This window comes from Pholis gunnellus, assembly GCF_910591455.1.
Source record: "Pholis gunnellus genome assembly, chromosome: 1".
In the NCBI taxonomy this organism is placed as follows: domain Eukaryota; kingdom Metazoa; phylum Chordata; class Actinopteri; order Perciformes; family Pholidae; genus Pholis; species Pholis gunnellus.
The window spans coordinates 29,161,763-29,176,056 of NC_136528.1; the positions used below are offsets into that span (position 1 = coordinate 29,161,763).

The following is a 14,294-nucleotide window of genomic DNA, read 5'->3' on the forward strand; positions in this document are numbered from 1 at the left end:
ACACACACACACACACACACACACACACACACACACACACACACACAAATATTTTTGACAAAAATATAATTTACTTAAGTTATACGAGGGAAAGAGTAATTTGAGAACATATTGATTGTAATCATCATCATTGTTATTATCCTGTGCTGTCATATAATACTCATGATTATCATTTGCTGTAACTTGATGTGATACCAACGAGGATTAAAATAAGTGACTTCTTATGGTGTACACATGCGCAGTGAACTCTTTCCTCAGTCTTCATTCAATAGCCCGAGTGATACCCGGAAATAAAGGCGGAGCTCTCCAGTTTTTCTCCTCCTTGCGCCAGACAGACCAGACAAACGCAGACAGACGGACAACATGGATCCGAACACGACGATTCTGCGAGTCAAGAGGAAAAGGGGGACCGATCCCGCAGATGCGTTGTTGCTGGCGTGTAAACGTATCCGGCCGGAGACGTCCCAGAGCTCAGGTGAAGCGATACCGGAGCCAAATGAAGCCGAGGTGGAGAACTCTGTCTTCAAACTCGTGGCGACCGTAGCGACACAGGTAAGAGGCCCGCTGGTACGGACACGGTATTTGAGCTAACCGAGCGCTACAGGCTAGCATCTACGCAGTGGGCAGTGGAAAGCCAAATAAACATTAATCAGCGTGTCGGTACAAACGTACCGATTTAGTACATTTGTCTGGCTGTTAACCAGCTGTTAAGCTGTAACCACTTTTGGGAAAACAAGGCACCGTCTGTGCTAGTTGTTGTTAGCATGATACTCATTAACAGTGTTAGCCAGCATTAGCCGTTACGGTCAGTCCCGAATAGCATTAGCTACTGCGATCGTTAGCTCATTTTGTTGACGTTGACGTGTTTGCAGGCCTCGAAAATGATATTAATTCATCCAAAATCTTCACCATGGGAATGTTACTAACTGTTCGAACACACTGTCAAACATGTAAGACTAATTCATCATGCAAGCTAATTAACGTTAGCCTAGCCGGTAAACATGTTCTAGTGTGTACTAGTGTGTACTATATTACATGGTCTAAACCTTTTCGGTATAACGGTCTACTGTTTTCTTCTTGCCTTTTTAATTATACGGTCCCATGCTGACCGGTTACTGTGTTTCGGCTCACTGTGACGTTATTACCAACCGTATGTTTGTAGTGACGCAGTGAGTTTAGGTTTAAACGCATTGTCATTTCCGTCCTAAGAGCCATATAAATTCCCCCCTTTCTGTCAACCCGTCACCAGGATGCTCCCGTTCAGACGCAGGTGCGACAGGCGTTGGCTCGGCCTCGCGTGGCTCACGCGCTGCGCCCCTCCGCCTCCAGCTCTCAGCGGATCACGGGGGACCTCCGCAGCACCAAGTGGAGCACGCGAAGGGAGGAACGCTACAGAATACTGTCCAGCCACCGTTCAGGCCTGTCGAGTCCGGCCGAGCAGCCGACCCCCCAGACGGATGCTTCTGAGAGCCCGGGGGAGACTGGAGGAGAGCAGGACAAATGTTTGGTTCTCGGTGCAATCCAGGTGGTGGATCTCCTTCATGAGGACGCAGAGGACAAGGACAAGTCGTCCACCAAGGTGAGTTGAGCGTTACTGTAGCTGGTTTATGAGTATTGTTAGGTTTGTTTTAGTCTGTCATGGTGTCAATTATCATACTTTTAGGAGGATGCCTGATTCAATTTAATCATAAACTAATGGATGTATATATACTGTACAAAAACAACGGTCAGTGTAATTCACTGTGTTGCAATCCTGTTATGATGTTCATTCTGTACACATGACATCACCACACTTCTGTCCATCCTGATAGAGGGATCCTCCGCTGTTGCGCTCTATACGGTTTCTTCCTTTTTTTCCTCCCAGGTAAACGTTTTTTTGGCAGTTCTTCCTGTTCTGATGTGAGGGTCCTGGGACAGAGGATGTTTTATGTGTACAGATTGTAAAACCCGCTGAGGCAAATTTGGGATATTGGGCTCTACGACATCCATTTAATTGAATTAAAACAACTTTTAACATGGTAGAGAATGAAACGCTTGTTTCAGTTTGGCAGAGTACCAAAAACGTACCCAACATGGCAAATATATTTTCCATAGCCGTACGGAACTTGTTGGGCTGATATCAAATTTCTATGATAAAACAAACAAAAAATGAAAGCGTTTTGCTTACTCAGCCACATGTCTTTATATGTGGCAGATTTGTGCAGCTCGGTCCTCCTCGTGTACCAGTAGCACCCGCTAAGCAGTAAATCCCTTCGACATTTATCTTCATTCTGTTCTGAACTTCCTCTTTTTCTTTCACAGCAATGAAAAGGAACAGTTGAGTAGTTATGATAATGTTATTCTAACCAATACAATTCCCATCCTGACAAAGAAGAAGTGACTAACATCGTTCTTTAGACTCAAAGGCTTTCTACAGGATCAACAGGAAACATTGAATAATGTAATGATTCTGTTTGGAGACAAAGACTGTGTGCTTGTGACATACAGTACACAAATCTGACAGGTTACTCTTAGAGGTTGTAATTCCAGGCATTGGTCAGCATTGCTAATGTGAAAACCCTCAGTATTGATTAAATCTCTCGTTTTTGTGAAGACGCTGTCCTTGGACCCGGAAATGATCCTGTGTAACAGCACCAAGATGCTGCGGGAGCGCCTGAGCATAACCGGAGAGGGGCTGGGGGGGGAGCACCGGGAGCAGGGCGACGACTACGTCTACGACCTTTACTACCAGGAGACGGTCACGCCGGGCTGGATCCAGGACATCCTGTCTGTCAGGGCCTACGCCGACGAGGGAGAACTGGTGTGTGTGGATGGATGGAACGGACAGATGAATGAGTGCTGGAATCGGAGTGAGTGAATGAAGACATGGGTGAAGTAAAGATTAGACTTGTGGAACGCTAAAACAATAGTTAAATAGATAAGTCAGCGCGTGTCCGCTCACATGCAGCAGCTCTCTGCTGACCTGTACATTTTGTTTGCATTTTTAATATTTTGGCCAAAAAGATTCCAAACAAGGAACTTAAAAAAAAGAGAGAATCATACATTGAAGTACTCGGTGTGTTAATACAAAGTGATAATCCAAAAGTGTTTATGGCTTAAATCATGCAGCTGGTTTACATTTTTATATCCTTTTATTATTACAACAATTTTCTCTGACGACAATAACAGCAATAATGAACCAACTAAAAGGAGGCTTTCAGATAAACGGCTTGTTGTTTGTCCCAGGTGCCTGACCTCGTGGTTCATGAAGAGGAGGTTTATGAAGACGAGGATGATGAAAACGAGGAAGGCAACTGGAGGAATGACTACCCTGATGAGGACAGTGATGCAGACGGTGACGGAGAGGAGCGCTACAGTGGTACGCATTTATTTATTCATGTCTTTGGCGATGTAACGGTTGTTGACGTTATTTGCAGTTGCGCTCGTTTTTAACCCAGTACAAGTGTAGCTCCGTCTACAGATGGATTTCGATTTAGAGGGAATTATCTGTTTGTCACGGTCTGTTTATTTTGACCACTGAGACAAATAAAGGTTTAATCAAATTTGTATAAATTGACTTTAACTACTAATTCCACATCCCTTTAACTTGAAGAGGTAAACCAGACATTTAGAAGGGATTTACCTTTTGATAAATCACAATTTAGTTTTGTTAATGTGTGAAGAGTTAACAGGTTCTCCTTCATTTCATTTCCTCAGTTTAACAAAATGTTGCTATGAGCCACATGAGGGAGCCTCCCTCATGTGGCTCAGCGGCTTACTGCAGATAAGAAACACAATAAATGTATTTAGGGACTTAAATGAACTCTAATGCGACCCAGTCTTTGGTTCTGACTGCTCCGGTGTGTTAACGCGTGATGGTGATGCTCCTGTCTGACCGGCAACGATGTTTGTCCAGTCTTTGTAGGTTCTAGCTGGTCTTCTGGTTTGTCCCACGCTTAACTTGTCATGGCGTCTCCGCGCCATCTTTACTTGCTCTCATGGTGTTTTCCATTGAGATGAAAATATATTGACACAGTTCCACTACTATTCAGAAACACGCACATTGTTTCCTTTCCCCAAAATGTGATCCAAACGGAGCGTGGACTGGAGTCCTCTGTGAACAACCTTGTGAGAAAGGTCTAGCTGTATCTCAGGACTAGAAACCTCCACCATTCATTAAGTGACTGCACATTACTGATGTGCGTGTGTCATTTGAGTACCGCCACCGTGTTGGTCGCTGATCTCGGCCCTTCCTGGCATTCATTGGCTGTTCCCGTGTTGTACAGGTTACTGCGAGGAGGAGCACTCGTACAGCCGGAGGAGCTGGGGCCTCTACCAGAGGGAAGTGCTGCATGAGCTGAGCCGCTGTGGTGAAGACGACAAGGAGGAGGAGGAGGAGGAGGACGGAGACAAATATAATTCCGATTGATCTGTCCGTTTCACCCCCACCTGTCGGTGGATCTTCCCAATGCCCTCCCCACAGATAACGGCATGCTTCCTAGACCTCTGTGTGGGCGACAGTGGAGGGAGAAGAACTGCTCAAATGGGACACTAAATAAATCCCATCTTAAAGCGCAGCAACTCATCAGATTTAAGGAATGTTGCGAGTTCAATTGACTGACAACGTCCTGTACTTAAAGGAATATTTCCCCACAAAATAACCATTTGTATATCAACTACTCGCACCGTGTTACCTTTTAATTCTTGAGGAAGAACTCGCCATGAAACAGTTTCTTCAAGAATTCGATGGTCATTTTGTGGGCGAAGCATTCCTTCAAGTAAACTCCAAACTAAATAAATCAAGGATACGTTTTCCTTTGTCAGAGTAACAAAGCTTGTCAACCACCAATGGTCCAGCTAACTGCATCCATCACCCCGATCTCTCCCACACAGATGGTGAAGGAGGAGCTGTTATTTCCAGAAGGATCCAGAGTGTCTTTTTCTTTTTTTAAATTGTGGTGGAGTGAATTTGTGTGTGGGTGTTTGTTCAATGTGGATGTGTGTTTAAAAGATGTTGCACATTAGCGTGATATGCCTTGTATGCTTTGTGCTGTTAACACTTCTGTCAATGAAACGTCTCGGCCGCGTGTGGTTGCAATTTAAGCTGCATTTTGTGCATGGTTGTGTGTGTGTGCGCGTGTGTGTGTGTGCGTGTGTGTGTGTGTTAGATTTTTGGCACAATTTGAAAGCGTGACGCATTGTTTTTGTTGTGGGTGTGCGAGTTTGGTTCCCTCCCCTCTTTGAAGTTCTTGGATGCTTGGTGAATTTAACTTTTTGTAAATATGTAGATGTGTATAAAAATAAAGCTTTCAAAATAAACTTTAAACATGTCAGTTTGAGTTTGTGCTGCATGATGGAAAACAAAGTGTTCAGATCTAATAATGTCAGTTTGGAGGTAGAGCATAAAATCATTGTTCTAGATCCCCAACTAAAGAGGAGGGGCCACATGTTTTAGTTAAGTTTATTAGTTATTGTTACACAGTGGGACGGTGACCAGTGGTGGAATCTAACCAAGTACAATTACACAAGTACTGTACTTAAGTAACATTTTGAGGTCCATTTACTTTTTTTGTTCTTATTACTTTTCAGTGTTTGTATACTGCTGAGTATTTAACCCTTTAATGTATAAAGTCATTAAAGTCAAGTATGGTTCAACAGAAGAGGTCAGAGGGCCAAGATGAGAAGATATGTCGGTCAAACGCTGTGGTCCAAATAAAATGACTTCAGTTTTATTGACTTTGGGATTCAGAAAGTTTGACTATGTTTTACACTTTTTTCCTAATCTCACAAGACGAGAGCAAAAACCAGATGAATTGGTTCTCTTCTCTTCTTTGCCACCATGTTGTGTCTCGGGACCCCTGAGATTGATCTCTGGAGCTCTAGGCGGACGCAGACCTTCAGATTTGTTACTATTTATAAAATAGTCAACCTTAAGTTGTCACTGATGGTGTTCATTTTAGTTCCACCTCGAAGCCAGATTTTAGTTCAGCTTCTCGAATCCACAGAGGGCCCACAGAATTAGAACTATTTTATTTTAAAGAGAAAACCATTGTTAAAGATTATATTCTTATTATAGGGAAGGGGATCCCTAGTTACTTGGCCAGAGAGGGATGCCCTAAAAAGCTGCCCACAGACCTTTTGCCGGATGCATCAGTGGCTGCAGACTGGTATGAGGAAGACAGGGGCTCATTGACACGAGTGTCACACTTTGGCAGCAACCCGTTTCACAGAGCACAGCACCAGGAAGCTGCAGAGAGGGAATTTGCTCTGCAGTGCCCAGATGTGAGTGTCCTGCTGGACTGAGAGGTGACATATGATTCAAGTTGATTTCTTTGTTCCTTCCTGTGGAATTCACTTTTAATCTTTCACCCAGAATCCAAAGTGAATAGGTTTTATGTAACGATACAGCAGAATGCAAAGGTCATAGGTCACGTGGGGAAAAGATGTAAAGTTGCTGGACAGAAAAAGAAGCCTGAACACATCCTGTGTACACGTTAGGATTCTATATCCTCTGCACTCAAAGACAAGAGCCGGCTGAACAGATTTCATATGGCATGATATAAGAAAACACTGCTGGTACAAAAAAAACTTCTTATGTTGTACCTTTTAATTCTATTGCTGCTTTGTTGTGTGTGTGTGTGTGTGTGTGTGTGTGTGTGTGTGTGTGTGTGTGTGTGTGTGTGTGTAATCAACATGTTCAGCTACGTTATTGTTTGCGTAGATAACTTCTCTCAGTGACTGAAAACGTTCAAACAGTACTGAGTACGTAGAGTAAAATTAAGAAATGTCTTCACGCACAAGCACAAGTGTTAAACCATAGACTCACGACGACCGCGTACTTTATTTAAAGTAGACCCAGCACAAACAAAAAGACTTCCAGACAATGACTTTAATAATACATGAAGGCAATAACAATTAGAGGATGACCTAAAGTGTTCACACAGCAGCAGACCAAAAAAACAAAACTATTTTCTTCCCTTTTTTTTTAAGTGAACCTCTTTTAATTCTCAGCATATTCTCACATACTGCACATGTCTTTCAGTGAAATATGATAACAAATGTTCTTGCATCCTTACCGGGTCCCTGTGGTCCCCATGATCAGCACCTGTAAGATCTCACAGGCACCTACTGTTTAAAGGCTTTCACCAGTTACCTGCGGAACCAACAAGGCAAACCCTTTATAATAAGAGGTCATCGGAGAATCTGAAAGTGTCCCAGTGTCCACAGAGGGCACAGCAGCGGTACCGTCTGTCCTCAACGGGTGGAGTCTTTGAATGTCCTTGAATTCCAAGATCAAATCAGCGAGCGGCAGCACTTTCAGTGCCGTAAACAAGTCAGAGGAGTCTGAGAGCTTCAACGTGGAGAACAGTACAACCAAATCCTTTTTATCCCCTTTTCTTCTGCCCTCCACAGAAGAATGCCCCGTCCGGTGACCGTCAGCCGTGTGAGGATGCTGGATCCACGCTACTCGCTTTTGTCAGTCTCTGTCAGTACACAGTAGCAGGAGAACTGGGTGGAGTGAGTCAGAGAGCCTGCGGTGAGAGAAACCACAAAAACGCGTTAGCTGCTTGATAGAGGCTTCCCGCTTTGCCTCTCAGACGGCCGGTGAACTCACGCAGTAACTTGGTGATGACGGGCGGCCGTTTGGACTCCGGCAGGTACACGCCCAGGAAGTAGACGGGGACCCCCGACAGCGCGATGCCGATACCGATGAGGGAGTTGACGGTGTCGCTGTAGAGAGGAACTGCCACCAGGAAGACGGTGCACATGCAGAACACCACCGGGTAGAACAGAGACAGCTGTACACAGAATGGTGGCACTCATTAATGCTTTAATAATAATGTTCAAATAACGATCTTTTACTTGCTCCTTATATTTTCTGCTAACTTATCCACAATCTGTCATCTTAGCCTTCAGTAACAAACAAAACATGCACACAAATGACACCAACAAAGGTCCTGCTAAGGAATAAACACTTTAAACATATTAGTCTCCACTATGGGCTCCTTAGGTTGTGGTAAGTATCAATCAATGTAATGATTATTAATCACATTTAAATTCCTATTCTGAATGCCAGAGCCGGGTAAGTGGCAGACTATGGATGGATGAATGGGTGGATGGATGGGTGGATGGTGGGGTGGATGGATGGATGGATGGGTGGATGGTGGGATAGATGGGTAGATGGGTGGATGGATGGTGGGATTAGGGCTGCAACTAACGATTATTTTAATAATCGATTAATCTGTCGATTATTTCTTCAATTAATTGATGAATGGGATAAAAAAACAAAGCATTAACTCTGTGGCGCGATAGCCTATCAGCGTTGAGATGTTTCTCCTGTCATCACTGACGTCCTGCCGTTGTTGAATCAGGAAATTAATACTGTAGCCGTCTGTGTTCACCCAGAGCTCTACGATCCCTCATATCAATAGAGACCAAACTATGTGTATACATACGTGTGTAAACCATATGGTACAAATAATGAATAGACGCTGCCGTATTTACGTCTAGATGACGTTATTGTGAGTGTTGATGGAGCTGCTATAATGCTAGCATAGCCTAGCACCGATCGATCCGAGCTTCATTGATAAAACAAGTACAAATCGGCATCATTACGTAGTTATATCGGAGTCCCTTTTTGTCGGTTTATTGCCGTTAAATCACAGCCAAATCAGTTTATTTTGTGTTCATACAGCTGTAGTAAACAGCCGACGTGTGGCTCGCTAGACACAGTGAGCACGATGAAATCCACGGAGCTCCTCCGGACTATGTTATGAACCAGACATGACGGCGTTTAGTTTCCCGTGATATCTGGGACTTCCACAACACGTACTAGGCAGAAATAGAGGTTATTTTTCCACAGTTGATGGCGGACAGTTGAAAGGCTTTCAGGCCGATAAGCCGCGCCCCCTCTCCGGCGCGTCCAACGCGATTCACGCGAATGAACACAAATAGTCATTCGCGCGTTCATCGCGTTTGGTGTGAACATGGCATTATTGAGTGGCGTAATAATCGCAGGACAACGAATCGATAATGAAATTCGTTGCCAACTCTTTTAATAATCGATTATTATCGATTTTATCAATTCGTTGTTGCAGCCCTAGGTGGGATAGATGGGTAGATGGGTGGATGGGTAGATGGATGGTGGGGTAGATGGGTGGATGGATGGATGGATGGGTAGATGGATGGTGGGGTAGATGGGTGGATGGATGGATGGATGGTGGGGTAGATGGGTGGATGGATGGTGGGGTAGATGGGTGGATGGATGGATGGATGGGTGGGTGGACAGGATTCACACAGTGAGTTTGAACTGGTCTCACCTTGAGAGGTCTGGGTCTGTCCGGCTCTTTCCAGCGGAGGTAGATCTGTCCGGCGATGGACAGGCCCATGAAGAACCAGTAGCTGAAGCTGTAGTAGTTGATGAGCTGGAAGACGTCCTCCACTGTCAGGTAAATCAGCGACATGACACACTGGACAGAGGAGGGAGATAACAGTGGGTACAAATAAAAGCTGCTTAATGCATCAATTCATGTAAATTCCATTACTTTTGCCTTTTAATTTGTATTTATTTATTATTAATTAGAGCTGCCAGATATTTTTAGTTTACATATTTATTTTAGAATGGAAGTTAGCCAATATGATGGAGACTAATAAGAGAAAAGGATCCACCTTACAGTTAACGACCATTAGGTGGAAGTTTCCTGCACTTCCTCCACTATAACCAACAAGCAATTGATCCACCTCCATACATTGAAGATGAGAGCGGGGATGGGAGTGAATCTCTGTATGTGGATCATGGACAGAGCATCTGGAAGGTGGCCCTCACGAGAGCCCACAAAGAACAACCTGGACACGACAAACAGGAGTTAAGACGGAAAACACCAAGCTACAAAGTATCAGCCTTTTATACCGTTCTTTGATTGAATTGAACCACTGCAAAGGACAGATAGCAAACAACCAGAGCAGCAGTGCTGTTTAAACTGTTGTGTGTGTGTGTTCTACCTGGATGCAGCTATAATGGAGGCATTGAGGCCTCCGTAACATGACAGAGCCACAGCAATGGGGATGGTCCAGCTCATCACGCCAAGAGTGTGATCTGCAAACGTCTGAACGGGACACAGAAGGCGGTTTAGCGGCATCGGTTCTCCATCTCCTCCTCTTGTTAGTTCGTGCAGTTACGGTTTGTTTTACTCACCACTGCCACGGCATCACTGGCCAGTATGGCGCTGACATCCAGAACTGCGTAGTAGGCCACGTTGGTGAGGATGTAGATGACTGTGACGATGGGCATGGAGATGGCGATGGCCAGGGGCAGGTTCCTGGAACAACGGGACGTTGGGTCATTATTCTGACTGCTCAGTCTTTTCTACGGTACAAAAGTTGCACAGAAGGAAAAGTATACCTCTCGGGGTTTTTGATCTCCTCTGTGACAAAGTTGAGTGTGTCCCAGCCGGAATAGGAGAAAAGGGCAGAGTAGAGCGCCAGCGCGATGTCTCCGGGATCTGTGGATGATCCCTGAAAGGACGACTCAAAGTTGGCAGTGAAACCTACGAGAGACGCAAAACAATTAAAGGAACAACATGTCAGTAAATATTTCAATAAAGAGCGTTATTCCTTCGTCGTATGATTCCTACTGTTGACTGGACGATATCCATGTCCCTGATTTCTCATCTAATTGTGTGTTTGAGCCTGGCACACTACAGAGGAACATGGCTCACCTTTGCACAGCTTGACGATGCCGGTAATGATGATGACGATGAGGGCCAGCACCTTGGCGTAGGTGAAAACGTCCTGCACGCGGGTGCCCCACTTCACGTAGGCGGAATTGATGAATGTCAGTAAGCCTTGGGAGAGAGGAAGGTGTTCACAGGCGCTCTTGTGGTTGTGGGAACAACTGGACAGCAGAGGGACACAGTGCGGATCAGAGGTACTTACATAAGCACGCCGCGGCGATGAGCCTGGCCGCTGCGTACGGCGGCTCACATGTTGGGAAGAGCGGCTGCACCAGGTAGTTGGCAAACGTGATGGCTATGACGGCCTGGCTCGTGGGCTCGATGATCAGCAGCGACGTCCACAGGCGGATGAAGGCAATGAAGCCGCCGAAGGACTCCAGGATGTACGCGTAAGATGCCCCTGATTTGGTGATGGTGGTGCCCAGCTCGGCGTAGCAGAGGGCCCCCACCACGGAGAACAGGCCCCCGATGGCCCAGATGAGTAGCGACAGCCCGTAGGAGGCGCTGTAGATCAGCACGCCCTTCGGCGACACGAAGATGCCCGAGCCGATCATGTTCCCCACGATCAGGCTGACCCCGTTGAGCAGCGAGATTTCCTTCTTGAGCTGCATGGTCTCTTTGGGGGGCTCTGAGAGGCGGGGGGAGCCGCCGGCACTGCCGTTCGAGTTCCTGGATTCCTCGTGGGCGGCCATGGTGCCGTCTGAGGACCGGCTGTGGGCGCTGCAGTCCCTTTTCTGGCAACCTTAGGAACAACCTGTCCAACAGATTGAGATGTGACAAGTCAATGGTGGCGATGTAAAGAGGAGCTGAGTCACAGAAACGTCTTGTGTCTAATCTCTAATGTGTCAAAAAAAAAGGTCTAAACTTGAGCACAGAGTAGAGGAGGCAGGGAGTCAGGGAAGAGGTTTGGGATGAACCAATAGAGAGGGCAGTGGGAGAGGAACAGGGACCGCGGAGGTGGAGGAGTGATTTACTGTACCATGATGCTGATCAGTGGGGACAAAAATAAATAAATATGAACAGAGAATGGGAGCTGCCGCAATAGAAAAGTGGATAAAAATGCATGCTACATGTGTGAAATATTAAAACTAGTCTACTGCCAGTAAAAAACACATCTCTAATCTGGTGGTGACACGCTGGCAGTCAGAGTTAGACATGAAGAGACATGAGCACAACGCTGTCTTTTCACTTCAATCACTAGAGCTAAATCATGAGCGACCACCACAGCGGCCATATTTAAATGTCACCGTGTAACACACAAACAACATCCAAAATAATATGCCAGACCATCTTGATGTTTTCTGGATGATCACATTCAACCTTAATTATGTTGTAAGGGAAACGATATTGTGAAGTTGGCCTAAAGATGGTAGCACCCCCAGAGAACGATGTGGACTACCTCCAGGCCGAACACAGAACTAGAAATCGGACTAGAGGCTGTTTTTTTTACAAAGGGCTGACGCTCGTGCGTTGCGTCTCTGCGCATGCTTCCCTTAAATCATTAGGCGTCTGTTCCGCATGCGCAAACCCGCCACCTGTTTATCTGACGATGACAGACCGATCGATGACTCGGACAACCGCGCTGCCGTTAACTCGAATCTCCTTACTCGACGACGGACCACGCGCTGATCAACAGAGTCAGATCTTCTTTTGACAGACGGCCACTCACGAGACAGACGTGCTTTGTCTTCTATCTGCTGCTGTGATAGCTGGCTGACATCCCTTCACACCTAACAATCTATTTCACATTTGGAGCTGAAACAGTTAAACGATGAGTCGATCGGTGGAAGACTAATCTGCAGCTATTCTAATAATCGATTAACTGTTGAAGTCATCTGTCAAACAAACATGTCATGCTGTGGTTCCAGATTCTAGAAGGGCTTTTGACTGTGGGTTGGAAAAAACAGGCCTTTTTTACTTAACTATTGGCTTTTGGAAATTGGGACTGATATTTTATTACAATTCATAAACAAAACAATTAAATCGATAAATGGAGAACGATATGGAGAACGAAATGGAGAAAGATCTCCTGATAATGAAAGCTATTTTTCTACTTCTTTACTTTCCTTATTATTATTTTTTTAAAGCATCTGACATAACAGGCTCATTTCCTCACATGGTTAATAAACTGTAACCGATATGTTCTGTAAGAAAGTTTAAGGTTTAATGTGGAAAATGTGTAACAGCGTCAGCTTCACCAAAGCCCAATACTGCGCAGCTGATTACTGCGATCAGAGAGTGGGTAACACTGAGAGGGTAGTCCAACGAGTACTTCATGTGAAGTGGAAAAGTGGGTGAAAATAGACAATAATTAAATGAACTCTAAAAAGGCACGTTATGGCAGGCCTCCTTACGAACACAACAGACTAATGTGTATCCAAAAATGTGGATAAATCATTACAACAGATACAAAGGGTGGATGGTGATGAGTATATCTCTGATCCTAACGTGAACATTCACCACAAAGTGGTTTAGGTCATTAGAGCTACAGCAGCAGCAGTCTATTTATTGATACAGTGTTACATATGTACTGAGAGACCCATGTCTTCCACACAATAAGGAACACGATGGTAAAAAAACAACCTCTTTTAAGGCAACACAGCAGTCCCGGCCCGGCGTTTCCTCACGAGAATAATCGGTGTCAAGTAACATTGAACTACTACACATGACTTCCCAGTAAGACTTTCAAAATAAAGCCCCAATCAAATCGGTCGCTACTACAGTGGATATAGCAGAGGTTGTTTTTTTTGGTTAAATCGCTCTCGCTCTCAAACAGTGTTGTAATGAATGTGTCAAGTCGAATGTATGTGTTAGAACAAAGTCACATAGCATGTCACATAATGGGTTTAACGGGCCACGAGGCAAATGGCATTTCAAAAGCAGTCGTGCAATGACTTGATATTTGCAGTTTTTATAGCGAACATTAAATAAATATAGGTATAATAATAGCAGGCTTAATGAGCCACACTATGACATAATGACAGACCTATTTTTCCGCACCGATCAGGAGGACATCATAGCTAGCATGGCGCTACACTGTCTGGACTAACGCTAGTTTATTCTTCCATCAGACCAACAGCACGTCACCGGCTTTGAATCCTACTTAAACAACACAGACGATAAAAAAATGTCCGAGTTCACCTAGTCTAAACACATACGCTGTCACAAAAAAAAGAAAAAGAAGAAGTGATGAATGGCTAATTTGGGCTTTCATTTGGAATGCGAACCTCCTCACCTCCGCTATCTGCGGTTAGCTTGACGCGACTCGAAACAGCCGGGACTTCCCTTTTGTCCCGTTACCGTAACTGTTATCTAAATTCAGGTATAGGTCTATTTTCGGCGAAAACGCAGGACATTGTCCCGTTTCAGCCATTTTCCTGCTCAGCGGCGATAGTTAAGACACTCCCCGGTCTTACCTGTGCTGCTTTGCCTCCTGCCGAGCGCTTTTGACAGCCAGCCAACGCGGCTTCCCACAGCAAATGCACCAGGACGACCAGTCCCCGTAAAGAAGCGGCTGCTGCTGCCCAGAGGAGGCGTCATGTGACCGCTGCTATAGGAGCATCGCATGATGCGTCTACATGT

The 14,294-nt window shown here is 45.1% G+C and overlaps 2 protein-coding genes across 2 annotated transcripts; one reads left to right on the forward strand and one right to left on the reverse strand.

The window, feature by feature from the left end:
- The first annotated feature begins 336 nt into the window (after nucleotides 1-336).
- On the forward strand, nucleotides 337-5,292 carry slc7a6os (solute carrier family 7 member 6 opposite strand). The gene is made up of 5 exons (XM_079186187.1): nucleotides 337-552; nucleotides 1,250-1,579; nucleotides 2,594-2,800; nucleotides 3,226-3,358; nucleotides 4,266-5,292. Exons 1-5 carry the CDS (start codon nucleotides 364-366, stop codon nucleotides 4,406-4,408), a joined length of 1,002 nt encoding a protein of 333 aa, XP_079042313.1. The 5' UTR covers nucleotides 337-363; the 3' UTR covers nucleotides 4,409-5,292.
- Nucleotides 5,293-7,198: 1,906 nt separating this feature from the next.
- slc7a6 (solute carrier family 7 member 6) lies at nucleotides 7,199-11,377 on the reverse strand. The gene is made up of 9 exons (XM_079164661.1): nucleotides 10,915-11,377; nucleotides 10,698-10,823; nucleotides 10,382-10,526; nucleotides 10,175-10,298; nucleotides 9,982-10,085; nucleotides 9,729-9,825; nucleotides 9,300-9,449; nucleotides 7,595-7,778; nucleotides 7,199-7,511 (listed from the first exon to the last, which is right to left on the reverse strand). Exons 1-9 carry the CDS (start codon nucleotides 11,321-11,323, stop codon nucleotides 7,444-7,446), a joined length of 1,407 nt encoding a protein of 468 aa, XP_079020787.1. The 5' UTR covers nucleotides 11,324-11,377; the 3' UTR covers nucleotides 7,199-7,443.
- Between the last annotated feature and the right edge of the window lie 2,917 nt (nucleotides 11,378-14,294).